Here is a 17523-nt window from a genome sequence, read left to right as displayed (position 1 = left end):
TCTTGTAATTGTTAAGTACAATAGCTTACTAATTAATTTCTGATAGCTACTAGCATCTTGCAGTTGTGCATCTTCAGTATTCCCAACATGTCTGTAATAGGCCACTATAGTAAGTTTGTGATTTTGTTCTATTGGTGTTGGCATGCACTTTGGCTAATCTCTGAAATCAACTCTAATGCATATTTTCTTTGGTTGAGTAGAATACCTTTATTGGATCTCATCACTTCAATCCCTAGAAAAATCTAAGTTTTCCTAAATCCTTCATTTTAAAATTTCTGTGCAGTGTGTCTTTTGCTTCTTCTATCAGTTTGCTATTACTTCATGATATTAGAAGGTCATCCACATACACTAAAATTATTACAACGGCTACATTCTTTCTTGGTGAATAAAGAATCTCTGAACAAAGCCAGCTTAAAACAATGCACATGTCAGCTTGATGTTCCACTTTTTTGAAGCCTGCTTCAAGCTATAGAGGGATTTCAACAATCTGCATACTGTGGACTCTCCCTCACTGTGAATCCTTGTGGAACTTGCATGCACACTTCTTTAAATAAGTCACCCTGCAAAAAGGCATTATTCACATGTGACGGTCACTGCATTTTCGCAATAGGAGAGAATAAAGGGCAGCCTGGTGCACTTGCACGGGGCCCGGTGCACAGGAGAGAATGTATCATGGCAATCCAAACCCTCTTGTTGAGTGTATCCTTTTGCTACTAACCTAGCCTTGAATCATTATACTTCACCATTGGCCTTATATTTGATCCTATAAACCCATGTTGATCCAATAGCCTGCTTATTTGAAGGTAGATCCACTACTTCCCAGGTATTGTTGTCTTCAAGAACTTTGATTTCTTGGTCCATTACCTGTTTGTAGGTATGACTTATATAGGTTGGAGACAGGTGGTCATAATGTTTGATCAAAAAGTGTTAAGCTTTTTGTTAAACTAATTAATAAGGAAATAAAGGGTGAATCCTAGTTAGATATAATAAGATCTAGAAAAAAAAAAACTTAGACAGATCCGTGGAATGAGATCGTGTTTAAGAGTAATAAAGATCAGTCACATGTTCAATGATTATCAATGAATGTTATAATAAAAACATGCAATAAATGTAGATAATGGCAATAAATGTAGTAAAGAGAAATTTATCACCCAAATGTTAGATGGTTTGGGTGATTCTTCTTCCTGACAGCAACGTGGGACAATGATAAATGAAGATGGATAAGGAATCTTTGGATCTTGTAAACAAAAAGTGAACGACGTGTGTAGAGCTATAGAATCAGTGAACAAGACAAGCCTTTTTGTATATTCTCTGTAGTCAACCCTTTACAAGTGCTCTTATTAAAAGGTGAAGATCCCTTTTTTGTTCTTTATCTTTTCCTATTTATAAGGGTTATCCCCAAGAAACCCTAAAAGGGTACAACATAGAGAATATCCAATGGAATATTCCTTATATCTATTGCTAAACTATACTACCGTTGCTTTCTTCCCCCTTTTCTTGACCTCGGCAATAATCCTTCTTAAGACGACTCCTCGCCGTGGTGCCGTAGTCGGCATGGCGGATCCAGGATTTTAGGTTCGTGGGTGCTTAACTTTTTTTGACGTAAAGTTACTATCAATCCCATTATATAAGTATGCAATTATTTAAATACAATGAAAAAAAATTTAATTAGAAAACCATGATATTAATGTTATAGACGCCGTGAAACTGTGATGAATAACACAATTAGCAAGAAAAAAATAAGTAGATTTTGCAGTTCTGGAAGGATTCTTTGTTTTTCTAAAGAAAATTTTCTTTTTCTTTCTTTGCTATAAATAAGTAGATAAAGTAAGAAAAGAAAAGCAAAAAAAAAAAAAAAAAGATAAAACAAAGTCAGAAGCAAAAGAATAAAAGTAGTATTGGCTCAAAAAAGTCGGTAGCGAAAACTGAAAAGAACAAAAAGAGGACCTTATAATTGGGGCAAAAGAAAATGCTTTGCAAGAGTGAGATTCAATCCCTTACCCTTTGGCTTTTATAGCGCTCCATCACCCATCATAAACCAAAGCACCCACTTGGCTCTTTGTTATTTGGGTGCTTTCTGTTTTATTATATCCTTTTTCTAACTTCTCTATATAACTATACACATTCCGAGTCGAGATTAATGGGTGCTCGAGCACCCAATTTTTGTACGTAAATCCGCCCTTGATGGTCGGCTCTGTCCTTGACCATGTTTATTTGCAGTTATCAAGCCGCCCAAATTTAAACCAATACACAAATAGGTGGTTTAGCCAACAGTTTTGACCTTCACAATCAATCACCCACATTGGATGACAAAAGTTGACTCTTTTACCTTGGATGATGTGAACCCCAACAGCTATGCATGCTCTCTCTTCTGACTAATTACTTACACCTAACTACTACAATTACAAAGCTACTCCACACCGCTTTCCAAATTGTCGCAAGCAGCGGCGGATTTAGGGGCGGAACCGAACCCTTTTCGTTGAAAACTTACATGGTATATACAAGACAAAATATATTTTTTAACTCTATATATTATGTTTTGAAACCCCTCGAGATAACCCGTAAGCATAACTTAATGGTGAAGGAGGTTCAAAGCTTATTTTTTAACTTGTTTTTTTGAACCCCCTTAATGGAGATTCTGGCTCCGCCACTAACCGCAAGCCTTCCCTTATTTCCGTGTTTGCTCTTGTCTTAGTTGGAGACTCAAGAGTCTAAGTAAGTCACATTTAGAGAATGCAATTTATAAGTTGGAGACGAGAAATGCGATTTACAAGTCGAATGAAATGCGATTTATAAGTCACATAACCATTTACAAGTCGCATTTGAATGAAAGATTTATAATTCGAATTTAGGGCTGCGATTTATAAGTCGCATATAAGAAACGCCATTTACAAGTCGCATTTGAATGAAAGATTTATAATTCGAATTTAGGGATGCGATTTATAATTCGAATTTAGTTTAGCAAATACGATTTATAAGTCGGAAGCCACATTATTATTCATGCTTTCTTATTTAAGTCTATACCAATTATAAGGGTGATTTTTAAAAATAGCCAGATTTACAACTGGTCGTTCAAAAATAGTCCAATTTCAAAAGTAATTGAAATTTAGTCACTTTTTACGTAAAGATAAATCTGAGCGAAAACACTGTTCAAAACCCGAAAAATACTCCAGTATATTATGCTGGAGTTCCAGCATAAGTATACTTGAACTCCAGCATATTATACTGGAGTTCCAGGATAGTATGCTGGAACTCCAACATAATATGATGGAGTTCCAGCATAAATACACTAGAACTCCAGCATAATATACTGGAGTTCCAGCAAGTATAATGGTCCAGTATAATATACTGGAGTTTGGAGCACCAGTGCTCCAGTCTCCAATATATTATACTGGAGCCAGCAAAGTATACCGGTCCAGCATAATATGCTGGAGTTCATACACAAGTGCACCGAACTCCAGTATATTATACTAGACCGAACTCCAACATAATATGATGGAGTTCCAGCATAAATACACTAGAACTCCAGCATAATATACTGGAGTTCCAGCAAGTATAATGGTCCAGTATAATATACTGGAGTTTGGAGCACCAGTGCTCCAGTCTCCAATATATTATACTGGAGCCAGCAAAGTATACCGGTCCAGCATAATATGCTGGAGTTCATACACAAGTGCACCGAACTCCAGTATATTATACTGGACCGGTCTCTATTGCAGCAAAACGGTGGATATTTTTCATTGACTTGGTAAACGCTGGCTATTTTTGATTGACCAGTCCGAAAACTGGCTATACCGTGAAATTTTGGCCAATTATAAACGTAGCTAGATTTTGATAGAATTATTATTTTGATTCCGCTGCATATATAAAATATCGTTATACAACCCTTGCTGACCATAGAAGCTCGACCCCTTTTGCCCTCGAGCTTCGACCTTTATTCCCTTGTGCACAATCAATCGTATTTGTAATTAATAATAAATGTAAAGAACAATCTTTGATTTATTTTTTAAAAATAATCGATAACTCTACTTCATACATAAAAAAAACTTTGTAATTCAAAGACCGTTCTTTCATTTATTTCCAATCACAAAATATTTAATTGCTGAATAAATAATAACTCTAGCTTCAAACAAAGATTTATTTTATTAAAAAAGAGAAATAAAGAAAAAGAATTGCAACGGTCCATATATACCAAATTACGACAATCTAAGGTTCACTAAATACGGCCCACGGGCCTTTTCCTGTTAACGAAAATTGGCGCTAAATCTGACCTGGCAAGGTAGACACATCATCCTCCACCTCAGCTTTCCCGGGATTTGGCGCCAATTCCTACCTGGCAGTGTAGCCACGTCAGCAACCCCGCCAAAAAACTTCCTACTATATATATAGTATACCCCACGCCGTCATCTTCAGTCTCTTCAACTTTCCCCTCTAATTTCTTCATTTGCCTAAGCAAATTACTTTTAATTTTAATTTTTTTCAGTTTTCTCTTCAATGGAGTCTAGTGAAGCTTCTTCGATCTTGGGTACATTCAAGTCAAAGAAGAAACTTCAAATGGGATCCAACCCGGTTGTTTCCGGGGCTCCGTCTCTTGATCCATGGAGCTCGAAAACTCCTGAGAAGCCCATCATTCCTCCTCGCCGTACTCGGAATCGAAGTGCCGCACTTTCTTTAAAAGAAGTCCGAGAGGCCGCCCAGAAGCTCCGGAAACCCGACCCGACCCGCCCGACTACACGGACTGATTCCTCATTGAGCTCCGGGAAGTCCCCGGCAGTTAAAGCAAAGAAGGTTGTAGACCCAGTAAAGCTACCAGAAAAGTAAGTTTTTTTTTTTATATTTACATTATACGCTGTATTAATGTGTTATTGGACAGAGGCGGATCCAGAATTTTAAATTAGTGTATATTGATTAGGATTACACGCAATAATCAGAATGAGATATTTGTTGAACTTTTGTAAATTTGACTAACATCTACATGGGTTTAGCTGAATCTGGTGAAGCTAAAATGCACCGGCCTTTGTATGTATATATACAAATATATTAAAAAATTCCAGAAATATATATTTGAGTGGACTCTAACTTGTTTAATTAATTGAGATGTAGAAGATCATTATCTGTGGCTAATGCTGTTTTACCGATCTGTCTGTCCCCAATCACCGAATCAATAGCAATAAGCCCGGTTTGAATAGGCTCATAATAGGAACTGTGCGAAATAATACCCGGGGTGGTAGATTCAATTAATCGAAATTCCGAAGCTGAAATTTCTAGGTTGATATATAGTTCGAGTTGAGGGCAGTGGATAAATTTCCAGGATGTGTTTTATATATTTGGTTTTTGAGTATATATACCAACGCACATTTATAGATATTGAAAATTTTCTCACGATATGTAGTTCGAGTTGACCCCAACTAGTTTGAATTGAGGCGTAGTTGCAAGTTTAACGGTGCGCCTAGATTGCTGACATAAAGCTCCATCTCCCCTTGTTTTCAGATTTTCCGAGCTGGGATTTCCGAATGTTTTCTGTTTTGTGGTTTTAACATTAGTGCGTTTGTGTAGGTATGAATTGTTGGAAGAATTCTTCAGAAGCTTGAATAGTTCGATTCGGTTGCTGCGATTGAAGGGTTCTTCGACCACATTTACAAATATCAGTACCAAAGTGGAGTGTCTAACAGATAGGTTAGCAAATGAATATTTTGAATACATTTTGGCAAAATACATAAATAGGCCCTCAAACTTGGCCTCAGTTGGCAAGTATGCCTTCCAACTTTGGGTGTGAACAAGTAGGCACCTCAACTTGTATAAAGGTGAACACGTAAACACAAATGCTGACGTGGCACATACATTTTGGAGGTGTCTAGATGATCATTTTGTAAGTTGGAGTGTTCAACTAACAAAGTGGAGACAAGTTGAGGTGCTTCCTGGTGCACACCCAAAGTTGGAGGGCATAGTTGCCAGCAGAGGCCAAGTTTGAGGGCGTGTTTATGTATTATGTGCCTGTTTATGTATTATGCCATTTTTATTGACGATTTCCTCTATCAATTATTGCTAATTGCCTAATTCTGTGGCCATGTGTTAAATGTGCAGGAGGTTTACTTACACTCACTTAGCACAGCTGAAATTTCTTTTACCTGAGGTTATTGAGATCAAGAAGATCCTTGTGCATGACGAACGCGCTTACTGTATGAAGCCTGATCTTCATATTACATTAAATGCTAATGCAGTTGAAGTTGATGAAAAGCTGAAATTCACTAGAGGCACTGTACAACTGGAGAAGGTCTTCCGCGCTCGGCTTTTGGATTTCTTTAAATCCCACCCTCACGTAAGATAGAGATTTTTAACTTGTGCAAGTTTTGACAATCGAAAAATTTCTTTGCAACAATATGTTGAGAGTACGTTCTTTATTATCCTTTAGGCCCAAGTGACGTGTTTCGTGTATTTAGTATTTATAGATTTAAAAATCTATGTTGTCTTGAAACCATCAGCATCGTTTTAAATGTTAAGCTAGCTCTGTGAGACAATGTTAATTCCAAGCGTACCAATAATCCTGTGTTATTAAAAAAAGTAGTGTTGTGATAACCCTTATCTGCCTTGCATCTTTTGCTCCCTGAAAATTAGGTGAAAAGAAATAAGTGATATTTTAGATATTTTGCTTTCTCTAAAAAAAACTATTGTTCTTAACAAATGATTTTTGAATTCAGGGAGATGACATTCCTGAGGAATCATTACCGGGAGCATTCGGTGAGTCAAAACAAGAGCTCTTAACAAACTCATCAACACCACCTGCAGTCGCGCAGTTAATGGGAGAGACACCGATTGCTTCAATGCAGAAGCAGGAAGCAGCTGCATCGCACCTGTCTCAATCTTTCAGGAAATCGTTTTCTCATCGAGCATCTATAGCTAAAGCAGAAGATACCAAGCAACTTCAAACAGTTCCTCGGTCTTCACTTCGTCCAGTCTCAGAACCCCAGATTGCCAAAAATTCCGCTGAGAGCCACACCTCTACACCTGCCGATAAAACTCCTTCCAAATTGCTTTCGACACGAACTAGCAGAGCAAAATCCTCGGCACGAGGGGTTCTTTCTGGTACTTTACCACCATCTCCTTTACCGACAACTCCATTAAAAAACATGAAGGGTGGAGATGGTTCGTCTTTATTAAGTGCTGAAGAAACTCCAGCAAAACATACATCTACACCAGCAAAATTGATGACTTCTACACCTGTGCTCCAACCTTCCAAGAGATGTTATATGAGTCCGGATGGAGAGTTAACTGAATCACCACAAAAGCTACTTAGGCGCCCTCCTCGTATTAGGTCATTGACCTTTGATACTCCTGTGAAGAGTTCAAAAGTTTCTGAAGTCATTGATAGTAGAGAATCATCAGTAGATGATGAAATCTTTGACATTCTTCCTGAGAATCTTCTGCAATCGGTAAGACACGAAGAACTTTCTTCCAAGGCACCATTTCCTTGCTCTGATAGTATATATATTATTTTGACTACTTTTGCATGACATTAAAAAAATGATCCACTGAACTGAGAAATTAGGAATTCTATATTTCTTGGTCTACTCCTAAAATTTAGTGGCTAAACATTTCATGGATGTGCAGATCAGAGAAAAGGAGCTAAAGGCATTAGAGGAGCAAGATCCAGCTATATCCCAAGCGAAATGGCACAAGAAAATGATTTCGAGCTTACCTAAGTTCTTCGACATGATTTACTTCCTGTTTCAATCAATTAAACGTTCTGTGATTACTAAAGAGGAGCTTATGCACAAAGTACTTTCTAGCCATCTAGAGATTGCTGATAGAAGTAAGTGTGGTGGTTGAAAATCGTTTAAAAACTTGACATTTTGAAGTTGCTTCTGACTTGAAACCTTTGTCTTCTTTCTTTCTTTGCAGGAGAAGTTGAAGAGCAACTCCGGTTATTGCTAAAAATAGCTCCTGAATGGATCCATGAAAAGCTGGCAATTGGTGGGGATCTTCTCTTGTGGTAAGCTTTGGTTCTTCCTCGGCGTTAACCCCCCCTTCCCCCCCCCCCCCCCCCCCAAAAAAAAAAGAAAAGAAAAGAAAAAACACACATCATTCTTGCTTGACATGAGGAGGATGTGTTTGTGTGTGACAAATCACCAAAATTTCTAGAAATGTTAAAAAATCCGTACCCATAATTGTAGAAGCACAATATAATTAAAGCTAGGTACCTTAGACGTTGAACTGATCTGAGTTTAAATCTTGAATCTGTCTTTGTGCTTGACGACCCTTTTAAGTATTATATGCTGTCTTCATAGGGGCTTGATGTCATTATTTCTGTTTCATTGCAGTGTTAGCAAGGTATCAAATGCCGAATCAATACGCACAAGAATAGCTGAAGCAAAGTGAGAGAAGCAAGGGCAAGGGAATTGAATTAGACATGAGTTTTCCAACTTGAATTGTAAATATGATAGTTATAACTAGATTGTTGCACTACATTGATCAGAACTCTGCACCATTTGGCCGCAAAGTTGCTATTTAGTACAGATTATTTAACTGGCTTAGCCAGCAATATAGAGCTAAAGTGACTTGATAGTTAGTGAAGACATTGTCTCATTTTCTTATTTTGGACCCTTATCCTGTATATAGCAATGATGCTTCTCTTTGTAATGGGAATTTTGGTAATAATACTTGTTTCTACACCAAGTCATTTGTTGGCTTTGAACTGGTATTGTTGAGGGATGTGCTATTCAGTTGTTGTTGTTGAGCGTTCCCTGTCACGATTTTTTCATTCTCAAAATTCATATTTGGACCTTTGATTATGGATAGAGGAATCTATTTATCCCACCACAAATTTTGGAGGTATTATTTTGTTTAGTAAATCCAACTTCAAACAATATAAAAAGAAAAAAAAATAATGGTACTTAAAAAGGGAAAAAAATAAGAAAAGAATTGTAACGGTCCATAACAAATTACAACTATCCAAGGAACACAAAGCACGGCCCGCGGCCTTTTCCGTTAGGAAAATTTGGCGCTAAATCTGACCTGGCACAGTAAACACATCAGCGTCCACCTCAGCTTTCCCGGGAATTGGCGCCAATTCTAACCTGGCATTGTAGCCACGTCAGCAATCCCGCCAAAAAAATCCTACTATATATATAGTTCCTCACGCCGTACATCGTCAATCTCTTCAACTTTCCCTTCTAAGGTCTAACAATTTCTCGTCAAATTTCTTCATTTGCTTCTACAAATTATTTTATTTTTAATTTTCTTCTATTTTTCATTAATGGAGTCTGATGATTCTTCATCACTCTTGGGTACATTCAAGTCAAAGAAGAAACTGCAAATGGGATCCGACCCGGTTGTTTCCGGGGCTCCGTCTCTTGATCCATGGAGCTCAAAAACCCCTGAGAAGCCCATCATTCCTCCTCGCCGGACTCGTAATCGTGGTGCCGCGCTTTCTTTAAAAGAAGTCCGACAGGCCACCCAGAGGCTCCGAAAACCCGACCCGAACCACCCAATTGCGCAGGCTGGTGCTTCATTGAGCTCTGTGAAGTCCCCGGCAGTTAAAGCAAAGAAGCCTATAGATCCAGTAAAGCTACCAGAAAAGTAAGGTTTTATTTTTTATTTTTTTATTTTTTGGGTGTTACATTATATACATTATATTATGTGTTATTGGACAGAGACTGATCTAGAAATTTATATTAGTGTACATTATATTATATGTTCTCACTTTTATTTTTGCAATTATGGGTTCAGAATGAGATATTTGTTGAATTATTGTAATTTTTACTAAAATATACGTGGTTCAGTTGAATCTGGTGAAGCTAAAATGCACCAGCCTCGGTATGTATATATACAAATATATTAAAAAAATTCAGAAATATATATTTGAGTGGACTCCAACTAGTTTAATAAATTGAGATGTAGTAGATCATATCTGTCGCTACTGTTGTTTTACCAGTAGCAATAAGCCTAGTTTGAAGAGGCTCATATACGGAACAGTAGGAAATAATACCCGGGGAGGAAGATTCGATTAATCGAAATTTAGAAGCTGAAATTTCTAGGTTGATATATAGTTCGAGTTGAAGGCCGTGGATAAATTTCCAGGATGTGTTTTATATTTTTATTTTTCCGGTATATATACAAAAACAACAAACACAGTGAATTCCCACAGGTTGGGTCTGGGGACGGTAGTGTGTAGGTAGACTATATAGAAAAGCACATTTACAGATATTGAAAATTCTAACTATATATAGCTCCAGTTGACCTCGACTAGTTTGAATTGAGGTGTAGTTGCAAGTTTAACGGTGCGCCTAGATTGCTGGCATAAAACTCCATCTGTCCTTGTCTTCAGATTTAAAAAGAGCTGGGATTTTCCAACGTTTTCTGTTTTTTGGTTTTAACATTGGTGTGTTTGTGTAGGTATGAATTGTTGGAAGAATTCTTCAGAAGCTTGAATAATTCAATTCGGTTGCTGCGATTGAAGGGTTCTTCGACGACATTTACAAATATTAGTACCAAAGTGGAGTGTCTAACAGATAGGTAAGCAATTGAATATTTTGAATACACTTTTGTTGATGATTTCCTCTATCAATTATTGCTAATTGCCTAATTCTTTGGCTCTGTGTTAATTGTGCAGGAGGTTTACTTACACTCACTTAGCACAGCTGAAGTTTCTATTACCCGAGGCTATTGAGATCAAGAAGATACTTGTGCATGACGAACACACATACTGTATGAAGCCTGATCTTCATATTACATTAAATGCTAATGCAGTTGAAGTTGATGAAAAGCTGAAATCCACTAGTGGCACTGTACAACTGGAGAAAGTCTTCCGTGCTCGGATTTTGGATTTCTTTAAATCCCACCCTGAGGTAAGAGAGATTTCAACTTGTGCAAGTTTTGACAATCGAGAAATTGCTTTGTGATGATATGTTGAGAGTAAATTCTTTATTATCCTATAGGTCCAAGTGACGTTTTTCGGTTATTTAGTATTTATAGATTTCAAAATCTATGTCGTCTTGAGACCATCAGCATAGTTTGAGATCTTAACCGTACCAATAATCCTCTGTGTTGTTAACGAAACAAGTGTTGAGATATCCCTTCTCTGCCTTATATCTTTTGCTTCCCGAATTCCTCCAAAAGAAGGTGAAAAGAATAAGTGATATTTAGATGTTTTGCTTTATCTACAAAACTAGTGTTCTTAACGAATGCTATTTCTGAATTCAGGGGGATGACATTCCTGAGGAAGCACTACCAGGAGCATTCGGTGGGTCAAAACAAGAGCTCTTAACAAACTCATCAACACCACCTGCAGTCGCACAGTTAATGGGAGAGACACCGATTGCTTCAATGCAGAAGCAGGCAACAGCTGCATCGCACCTGTCTCAATCTTTCAGGAAATCGTTTTCTCATCGAGCATCTATTGCTAAAGCAGAGGATACCGAGCAACTTCAAACAGTTCCTCGTTCTTCACTTCGTCCAGTCTCAGAACCCCAGATTTCCAAAACTTCCACTGAGAGCCACACCTCTACATCTGCCGATAAAACTGCTTCCAAATTGCTTTCGACACAAACTAGCAGAGCAAAATGCTCAGCACGAGGGGTTATTTCTGGTACTTCACCACCATCTCCTCTACCCGCAACTCCATTAAAAAACATGAAGGGTGGAGACGGTTCATCTTTATTAAGTGCTGAAGAAACTCCAGCAAAACATACATCTACACCTGCAAAATTGATGACTTCTACACCTGTGCTCCAACCTTCCAAGAGATGTTATATGAGTCCGGATGGAGAGTTAACTGAATCACCACAAAAGCTAGTTAGGCGCCCTCCTCGTATTAGGTCATTGACCTTTGATACTCCTGTGAAGAGTTCAAAAGTTACTGAAGTCATCGATAGTAGAGAATCGTCAATAGACGATGAATTCTTTGACATTCTTCCTCAGAATCTTCTGCAATCGGTAAGACAAGGAAGAACTTTTCTTCCAAGACACCATTTCCTTGTTGATAGTATATTATTTTGACTAATTTTGTATGACATTATTAAATCAAAAGAATTTCTCCATTGAACTGAGAAATTAGGAAATCTGTATTTCTTGGTCTACTTCTAAAGGTTAGCTGCTGAATGTTTCATGGATCTGCAGATAAGAAAAAAGGAGCAAAAGGCATTAGAGGATAAAGATCCAGCTATATCCCAAGCGAAATGGCACCAGAAAATGATTTCGAGCTTACCTAAGTTCTTCGACATGATTTACTTCCTATTTCAATCAATTAAACGTTCTGTGATTACTAAAGAGGAGCTTATGCACAAAGTACTTTCAAGCCATCTAGAGATTACTGATAGAAGTAAGTCTGGTGGTTGATAATCGTTTAAAAACTTGGAGTGCTTTGACATTTTGAAGTTGCTTCTGACTTGAAACCTGTCTTCTTTCTTTGCAGGAGAAGTTGAAGAGCAACTCCGGTTATTGCTAAAAATAGCTCCTGAATGGATCCATGAAAAGGTGGCATCTAGTGGGGATCGTCTCTTGTGGTAAGCTTTGGTTCTTCTTCCTCGGCTCCCCCCCCCCCCCACCCACCCACACACACATCATTCTTGGTTGAAAAGAGGCTTTGATAAGAGGTGGATGTGTTTGTGTGTGTGACAAAAAACTAAAATTTCAAGACATGTTTGGTATCTGTACCATAATTTCAGAAGTACAATATAATCAGTGTTATGAACCTTAAACATTGAAGCGATCAAGTTTAAATCTTGAATCCGCCCGACCCTTTTAAGTATTATATGCTGTCCTGTAATTTTTAGGAGCTTGATGTCATTATTTTTTGTTTTCGTTGCAGTGTTAGCGAGGTATCAAATGCTGAATCAATACGCACAAGAATAGCTGAAGCAAACTGAGAGAAGCAAGGTGCAAGGGACTTTGAATCCGGCCCGAGTTTTTCAACTTGAGCTTGTAAATGATAGTTTGTTTAACTAGATTATTGCAATACATTGACTGACTCTGCAGAATTTGGCTGCAAAGCTGCTATTTAGAACAGTTTTAATGTCATTATAACTGGTTTAGCCAGCAATATAGAGCTAAAGTGACCTTTTTTTTTATCCTGTATATAGCCATAATTCTACTTTGGAATGAGAAATGTTTTTTCACCATTCTTCTTTATCTCTTCATTAGATTTTTGTGACTTCTTCTATAGTCATTGTCGAGTTTTTTTTCTTTCTTTTGCGAATAAATTGTTTTATCAGAGTATTTTAATTCTTTAATTTTCTTATTTTTTCTTTGGAGTTATAACAACTTTAATCTGCCTTAGCTAAATGGTTTATTAAAATAATTTGAAATAATCATATTAATAAGGAATTTGCGACAACACCATGAATTAGTAGTAAAATTCAAAAGGATTTTCAAAGTTATTTCTTTTAAACTTAAGCCAAATGATTTTAAAATAACATCATTAGGCAGTTTAATACACTTAAATCATAGTCAAATGTTAAGGGGTAAATTTCATTTTTTTTTTCTTGAATTTGAACACGTCAAGTTGCAAGATTATGCAAAAGCTAAATACGGATGAAAAAATTGAGCACTTTTAAATAATATTGTATTTTTTTTTTTTTGGAGAATTTCTCGTAAAAAAAATATTGTTTGAACTAATTTATCAACAAAAAGATTTAAAAAAAGAAAAAGGAAAGAACGTCAGTTATTTTTTTCCGTTTGAGTCATTCACTGCCCTTGAGTAGTTAATACTCCGGCCATTTCCCCACCTGCTTCTTCTCCACTCCGCCACCTCCTCCGCTGCCAACGCTGACGGCGTTTATCGTTCAGCTCCAGGTAAATATTCCGGCGCATCTACATATCACTGTCGGTTTGTCATTTTCATGATTAGAAATTTTAATTGATCTGTAACATCCATAACCTAGAATTCAAAATTCAAATTGTCACGAATTTTCAATTGATCATTCGTTTTTCATTGAATTTTAATTGCAAAATTAGTGATCAATTATTGTGATAAACTTACAGATTCGCAGCTTCTGATTCACCGCAAAAAAATTCACATCACCCGGAGTTTCAACTTGAATAGATTGATATGAATTCGCGGAGGTCTGTGAACCGTCTAGTTTTAACCCTATTTATGTGCTTTTTTTATTGATTGTTTCGTGCATTAGAGATCATAATAGTTCAGATTTGCTAGTTTCTCGAGGTGGAAAAGAGCCTTAGATTTTAGAATGTGTCATAATATAAGATCAGGTTGGTTTAGCTTTTTCTACTCCTATTGGTGCTAGCTATCACTCATTCAACCTCGAATTTCTGAAAGACTATGTTCTAGAGCCCTTAAATGGATGCGAATTTTCAGTATTATGAGCGAGTTCCTGTTTGTGTGTGTGGGCTTGTTATCACCCTGCCTTTTCCTCTTTTTAAATGGTACAAGTACAACAATAACAACAGATACGCGGACCTTACCCCTACCTTCTGAAGATAGATAGGCTGTTTTCGAAGACCCTCGACTCGATTTTACTACATAGTTACATCTCTTTTTAAACGGTATGAGCTGTAAATGTGCGGTTCAGGCTTGATCCAATTTTAGTATCGTACCTTGACATTTGTCCACAACATAAACTAGCCCCTCTCCTATGTCATATTGGCCTTGTCGGTCGTGCCAGTTTTTTACCTTTACCTTTAACTTGCTCCTGTCCTCTGTGCCTGTTCCTTATATGGATGTGAGGGTGGGAAACCTTCTTACTATCGAAACCGCTTTTTGTGATGTGTTGTTTAATCTACTTTGCATCCAGCTTTCTCGGAATTCATTGATAATCCTTGAATTCAGGGAACGTAGCAGTAGAGCTGCTCTATTTGATGGAATTGAGGAAGGTGGTATAAGGGCTTCGTCATCATATGCTTCTGGCGAAATTGATGAACAAGAGAATGAGAGGGCAATAGATGGGTTGCAAGATAGAGTTAATATGCTCAAAAGAGTAAGTTTTGCATACCTGAAAGCTCTTAGTTTTTTCAGCCAGCATTAGAGTCTTCATATGGTCAATGTTTATGGGTTAAGTTGCAATACAGAATTTCCTTGGTTGTCCTCACTGAAGTATACACCCTTGGTCATGGGTGTCAAGGGTTGATTGAGGCTTCAACGGTGCAAAATTTAGGCAGCCAACTATTTGAGATGAGATAAACTTATAAATACTCTTTCATTACTGGAGGCTGTTGCTTTACTTAATTGACGACTATATTTGTAACTGCATATACACACACTTTCCTCTTTGTATTTTTGTTCATCATAATGACTGATTCTTTTCGAGGATCTTGCTCTCTCAAGATCACCGTTGGGAAAATTTGATTATACCATGTGTAGAACTTTTTCTATAAGATCCTAGAATTTGTCACCTCGAGCACATTCTCTTAGAAGTCGTTCTTTTTTGTGTAATTACTCAGAAAGAAAAGAAAGATAACCACACGAATCTTTAAAGGCTGGCACTAAGAGGTTCCTGATTTCTCCATCGAGTTATCTTGAGAATGTGTAATTTTTGGTGATTGTTCAATAGGTTAGAGAAAACCTGTTCTTCTCTTCTGGTGCAACTTAAGTATTGGAGTCCTTTAATTTTCGTTTCCCTGCTGCTATTGTCATTCTAAATGAGTTGTTGTGTACATCAAGTGAAACAACTCGCTATTGAAGTTGATAATGAGATATTGAACTTAGTGAAATTTACTCTTTTAGTCCTGATAATGCTTTATACCAACAGTTGACAGGTGATATACATGAGGAGGTGGAGACTCATAATCGGATGCTTGATAGAATGGTCAGCTTAGCTTAATAAAGTAACTTATCTTATTCTTTTATCCTTTTGTAGTATGATTAATTAGACAAGTTTTTCTGGTTTGCCTATTCAGGGAAATGATATGGATTCTTCAAGAGGTGTTTTAGCTGGAACAATGGATAAATTTAAGATGGTATCGTTTTACTGTAGATGCCATTTGTTCCATTTTGGCTTGATGAAATGTGTTGCTGGTTTGAGCCGTTTCCATGATTTTCAGGTATTCGAGACAAAATCAAGCCGAAGGATGTTCACACTAGTGGCCTCATTTGTGGTTCTGTTTTTGGTGGTATACTATCTCACTAGGTAATTAGTAATGTGAGCAGAGATATGTACTGGATTTATGTGCAGAGAAAGATGCTTGGCTCAGTTTCTGATGTCAACATTACTGTCTCACTGTAAGAAAGTCGAGACTTTGTCTAGCTGTGTAAAAGTGTTTTTAATACAACAGATAGTTTTGGAGTATACAACGTGTATCTTTGAATATACAAGGGGAAAATACGGCCGACAAGGGTTGACTGAGTTGGTTGGGTGAGAGGTTTCTCACATGGGAGACCTATAATCAATTCCCCTCACCGGCCGCTTCCTCAGTCAGAGTCGCATCGGGCTTGCCTAGTGTGGTCCGCACTATCTCATGTGTGGTTTGCGAACTATTGCACAGTGAGCAGGTTACCCAGTGCGCACCCGAAAGATAGTGGCTGCGGGTGAAAGTACAAGAGGGGAGGGGGGGGGGTGAATTGTAAATACTTCAAATTAATTGCTTATAAGTTGACTTATAACTTGAGTAGTCTGCTGAATATGATAATTTAGCAGATATGGTAACGGAAAGTAAAATGCAGAAAATAATTGCAGGAATTAAAACCATCGGGATTTTTATACTGGTTCGGATTCAATGTGAATCCTAATCCAGTCCCCTTGGGTTGCAAGGGAGTTCTCTTCAGTAAATGAGTTTCTTCCGAGTACAGATGTGGTGTATATCGCTCAGTTTCTCTAGCACTCGTTTTTGATACAATGCCTCACCAGTGTGTGCTCTGTTTCTATCTCTGACTTGTTACACAACAGATCTTAGTGAACTACAATGCTTGTTTGCAGTAGAATAAAGAGAGTAATTTGGTTTGATCAAAGTATGTCTAAGCTAGGGTTTACAAGGGTGTATAAATACTTTGATGGATGGTAGAGGCTTGACAACCCAAGAGATTTGATCCTTGGAAAGAATTGATTCTTTCCAAGAATAAGGAATGAGCCGTTGCTTCTCTTGATTGCTTTCCTTTAGCAGAGGATTGCTTCACTTGATTTCTCCTTGATTATTGGATCTTCCAAATGTGGTCGCTTCCCAGATCTCCTCGTATCCTTTAGTTTTCCGTGATTCTGCCCATGATTCGTGCCTTTGTCCAAGGCTTATTTGATTTTTTCCAGCTCAGCTAATCATTGTTATTGCTGATTGATTCGTTGATTAGATTGCGCCCAGATTTACGAGACCAATCCAGATTTGCTGATCACATGCTGATTGATTTCTTTCCTTGTACATCATGAACCATTCTAGCAGTCTTCTTTACTTCTTGAACTTGATTTCTTGCACATGTATATTATTTGCATCATTAAAACATGATCTAACAATCTCCCCCTTTTTGATGATGGCAAAATAATATAATAAGGTAAAGAAGTAAACACCAGTCGACTTCCCTGTGTTTTACTAGTCGACTTGACTCCCCCTCAATGTATGTACGCTTGACTCCCCCTCAATGTATGC

At 37.5% G+C, this 17523-nt stretch overlaps 3 protein-coding genes across 4 annotated transcripts; all 3 read left to right on the top strand.

Annotated features, from left to right (window-relative positions):
• On the top strand, positions 4418–8677 carry LOC109214983 (CDT1-like protein a, chloroplastic). The gene is made up of 7 exons (XM_019378968.1): positions 4418–4817; positions 5557–5676; positions 6085–6319; positions 6699–7430; positions 7609–7810; positions 7900–7990; positions 8319–8677. Exons 1-7 carry the CDS (start codon positions 4495–4497, stop codon positions 8374–8376), a joined length of 1761 nt encoding a protein of 586 aa, XP_019234513.1. The 5' UTR covers positions 4418–4494; the 3' UTR covers positions 8377–8677.
• LOC109214976 (CDT1-like protein a, chloroplastic) lies at positions 9157–13123 on the top strand. The gene is made up of 7 exons (XM_019378960.1): positions 9157–9576; positions 10393–10512; positions 10610–10844; positions 11200–11931; positions 12115–12316; positions 12410–12500; positions 12806–13123. The coding sequence occupies exons 1-7, from the start codon at positions 9254–9256 to the stop codon at positions 12861–12863; spliced, it is 1761 nt and encodes a 586-aa protein (XP_019234505.1). The 5' UTR covers positions 9157–9253; the 3' UTR covers positions 12864–13123.
• LOC109214961 (bet1-like SNARE 1-1) lies at positions 13650–16238 on the top strand. 2 transcript variants are annotated; one of them, XM_019378950.1, is made up of 6 exons: positions 13650–13788; positions 13978–14058; positions 14795–14930; positions 15702–15758; positions 15850–15909; positions 15994–16238. In XM_019378950.1, exons 2-6 carry the CDS (start codon positions 14045–14047, stop codon positions 16081–16083), a joined length of 357 nt encoding a protein of 118 aa, XP_019234495.1. In that variant the 5' UTR covers positions 13650–13788; positions 13978–14044; the 3' UTR covers positions 16084–16238. The 2 variants fall into 2 exon arrangements, with proteins under 2 accessions (XP_019234495.1, XP_019234486.1); XM_019378941.1 differs by having other exon boundaries at positions 13651–13788; positions 14783–14930.

Source organism: Nicotiana attenuata, chromosome 2 (genome assembly GCF_001879085.1).
Source record: "Nicotiana attenuata strain UT chromosome 2, NIATTr2, whole genome shotgun sequence".
NCBI classification, from domain to species: domain Eukaryota; kingdom Viridiplantae; phylum Streptophyta; class Magnoliopsida; order Solanales; family Solanaceae; genus Nicotiana; species Nicotiana attenuata.
This window is presented reverse-complemented; position numbering and strand designations above follow the sequence as displayed.

What these genes read in the sequence shown, in the direction of transcription:
- LOC109214983 (XM_019378968.1), top strand. Translation starts at nt 4,495, where the DNA reads ATGGAGTCTAGTGAAGCTTCTTCGATCTTGGGTACATTCAAGTCAAAG. An exon ending in GTGGAGTGTCTAACAGATAG is followed by an intron (nt 5,677 to 6,084) that starts GTTAGCAAATGA and finishes TTAAATGTGCAG; the next exon opens with GAGGTTTACTTACACTCACT. An exon ending in GGTGGGGATCTTCTCTTGTG is followed by an intron (nt 7,991 to 8,318) that starts GTAAGCTTTGGT and finishes GTTTCATTGCAG; the next exon opens with TGTTAGCAAGGTATCAAATG.
- LOC109214976 (XM_019378960.1), top strand. Translation starts at nt 9,254, where the DNA reads ATGGAGTCTGATGATTCTTCATCACTCTTGGGTACATTCAAGTCAAAG. An exon ending in CCAGTAAAGCTACCAGAAAA is followed by an intron (nt 9,577 to 10,392) that starts GTAAGGTTTTAT and finishes GTGTTTGTGTAG; the next exon opens with GTATGAATTGTTGGAAGAAT. An exon ending in TCTTTAAATCCCACCCTGAG is followed by an intron (nt 10,845 to 11,199) that starts GTAAGAGAGATT and finishes TTCTGAATTCAG; the next exon opens with GGGGATGACATTCCTGAGGA.
- LOC109214961 (XM_019378941.1), top strand. An exon ending in ATCGGATGCTTGATAGAATG is followed by an intron (nt 15,759 to 15,849) that starts GTCAGCTTAGCT and finishes TTGCCTATTCAG; the next exon opens with GGAAATGATATGGATTCTTC. An exon ending in CAATGGATAAATTTAAGATG is followed by an intron (nt 15,910 to 15,993) that starts GTATCGTTTTAC and finishes CATGATTTTCAG; the next exon opens with GTATTCGAGACAAAATCAAG.